The sequence below is a fragment of the Dendrobium catenatum genome, unplaced genomic scaffold (genome assembly GCF_001605985.2).
Source record: "Dendrobium catenatum unplaced genomic scaffold, ASM160598v2 fragScaff_scaffold_623, whole genome shotgun sequence".
NCBI classification, from domain to species: domain Eukaryota; kingdom Viridiplantae; phylum Streptophyta; class Magnoliopsida; order Asparagales; family Orchidaceae; genus Dendrobium; species Dendrobium catenatum.
Genome location: NW_021319085.1, coordinates 8,239 through 11,147, shown reverse-complemented (window position 1 = coordinate 11,147; position 2,909 = coordinate 8,239). Strand labels below are relative to the sequence as shown.

At 33.2% G+C, this 2,909-nt stretch overlaps 1 protein-coding gene across 1 annotated transcript in view; it reads right to left on the bottom strand.

Annotated features, from left to right (window-relative positions):
- Positions 1 to 671: 671 nt before the first annotated feature.
- The window catches only part of LOC110095432 (fasciclin-like arabinogalactan protein 1), a 7,681-nt gene continuing 5,443 nt past the window's right edge, over positions 672 to 2,909 (bottom strand). The window contains exon 2 of the mRNA XM_028695347.1: positions 672 to 1,092. Coding sequence (XP_028551180.1) covers positions 814 to 1,092 — 279 coding nt within the window. The 3' untranslated portion in view covers positions 672 to 813. The remainder of the gene's footprint in view (positions 1,093 to 2,909) is intronic.

The following is a 2,909-nucleotide window of genomic DNA, read 5'->3' as shown; positions in this document are numbered from 1 at the left end:
AAAAAAAAAAAAAAAAAAAAATTCAGTTTGAAAATTCTGAGGGGGCAAGTGGCAAACTTAAGAAAAAATAAATATATATATATAAGGGTGTAAAAATAATTTATTTTACACATACTTGTTTCTTATTGTTAAAAAAATTCAACATAATCGGATGAAAATAATGAGAGGCTAAGAGACTTTATGATTTTTGTGGGGCAAATTGCATGAAAAAAAGTTAGGCTGAGGGCAAAATATAAAAATAAGGAAAGACAGATTATAAATAACCCTTATTATATTAAGAGTTTTAATTTTTTTAAAAATTGCCCCCCTCAACAGTTTAGTTCCGCCATTGGCCTTTATTGCTTAGCTATCAACATCCAATCGCTGTGACCAGAGTGGTGTCGCCTGACTGTCATTGTTTGACCATCATTGCCCGAACTATCTAATTATCACATATCCAACATTCTCCATCACATTTATAAAAATACAAACTTATAGTCGATCTTTTCATCTAGGTCAAGTCAATTGAATCATTTTTTTATCTTTGTTGGATTTTCATACAAAGCAAAGATGTGAAAATTACACCTATATTGTGATGAATTTCTTAGCACACATTAAATATATTTATATTTTCAAATTTGATAATATTATCAAATAGTTTAATTAAATTTAGTAATAATCTGGGAAGCATAAAATTAAAAACACAAACAATAAAATAATTTTATCCTAATACAAAATATATCACACTATGATAACAAATTTTCTCCCATTCCTCTCTTATTTTCCCAAACCAATTTCACCAGCAAAAAACTGAGAACAGAAACATATAAAATCCTAACCAAAAACTAAAGCAAAAAGCGCAGCCACCGCAGCAGCACCGCCGACAACAGACTTACCGGCAGCAGCAGTAGCTCTGTTATTATCCGCCGCCTTCTGATCCTCCGCCTTCCCGCCCGGGCTCGCCGCTGGTGGTGTCTCATGCGTCCGGTTCTTTTCAGCCGCTTTCGGCGAATCAGCAGCCTCCACTGGTGCCGGCGCCGGAGCCGGCACCTCCGCCGGCTTAAATAGCTCCGTCGGTTCGAGCACCTCATCAATGGAAATACCTCTACGTTCCTAATCGGGTCATCAGAAGGCCGTTGTTAACCCCACATGAGACACGTAAATTTTCTTTATTAAATTTAAATAAGGATTTAACTTTTAACATTACATAATAGAAAAAAAATGATTCATGTTGCTAACCCCACGTAGTGAGACAAAGGCTTGATGTTGTTGTAGAAGTTAGCATGCTAGTGATTTAAATGTATATTATAATAAACAAAATAACTTTGTTTTAAACTTTAGGAACATTTTAGAGTTCATCAATTATGTTGTCGGACTCTTCATCTACTAACGTCTCTAATCTGATGTCCTACTCGCACCATCAATCGTTCCTCTTTAATTTACTTATGCTATCCAAGTTCTATTAATCGATGACATATTTTTGATGTCAATCTTCATCAACATCCATGAATTGATGTTTTAGTCACAACGCTAAGCAATCACCCTCATCAACATTATGATTTCGTTTGAGACAACTTTCTTAATACTTTATGAAATAATTTTTTAGCACATTTTTTTTTTGTACTAAAAAATTACTTCATAAAACAATAAGAAAATTGTCCCAAATGAAGCCTATATCTTTTGGCATTTGATGTCGCCTAAACACTCTTAGGCTTCGTTTGGGACAGTTTTTTTATTGCTTTCTAAAACAGAGTTTTAGTACAAAATTTTTTAATTTTGTACTAAAACTCTTTTTTAGAAAGCAATAAAAAGCCGTCCCAAATGAAGCCTTAGTTGATCAAGATGCTTTGTCATTCCACTACTAACACCGGCTTGACATTTATCAACACCATCGAATGACACTGAACACCTCTTGTAATTGTTACCATATTTGAAAATAATCTTTAGTAATCGTAAATTTTTTTATATATTGTCTCTCCTCAATTATGAGAAAATAAGTCTTAATTTTAAATAAAAGTTTATATATTTGTGCTTTGGGGGTAATGTCATATTTATTTTGTCTCTAATTTTTTTTCTATAAATAGTCATTTACATCTATGTAATTTTATTAATCTTTGTTTATCTATTTGTCACTATTTTTCTTTATAAATTTATAGCCTATAATAATTTGTACATATTTAAAAAATATATAATAAATGTGAATTTAGCTTAGCATTAAAATATATAAAAACGACAAAAAATGCAGTAGGGGCCCACAGGCCACATGGCACGCACGTGCTCTAGGTTACTTAACCGTATCGGAGGGCAAATTCGTACCTCCACAAATTCGACCGCAGATCGATGGAGATTTTGCCACGTGTTTTCTGATCCAGTGACCACGCTTTTAACGGATTACTTCCACCGACTCGGCGTGTCAGCTGACAGCTTAGGCCCATCTCTCTGCATTTCAAAGCCACATTCTTCTTCCACGTGTAAAGTTTAGGTAATTTGCCACGTGGTGATCAAGTGCGGTGTGAGCGATTGTTCGCTGTTTTGTAAAAAGAACAAATCCGCCTCGGTGTTCTTTATTGCTAGCGGTGAGGGCTGTTGGGTCAGGAGTGGGCAAAATCATTGGTGTATCTGCACCGTTCATTTATTAATCCACGGTTCGTTGTAAAGGTTAAAAAATTGTTCTTAACCTAGCTTGGATAATTTTTTTAATGTCAAATTTATAATATTGAAGAAATAATATTATTATTATCAGATTAATAATGTTTTTGCAGTTTTAATATTTTTTAACACTTTACAAATTTTCTTTCTCATTTGATTTCTTTTTTCATTATAGGCTTTGCTTGGGACTTCTTTGATACTATTTTTTAAAGTAATTTTTTAATACAAAATTTATTGAAATTTCTTGCGGACTAGAAAATACGCGGCGATAGAGATTTAAT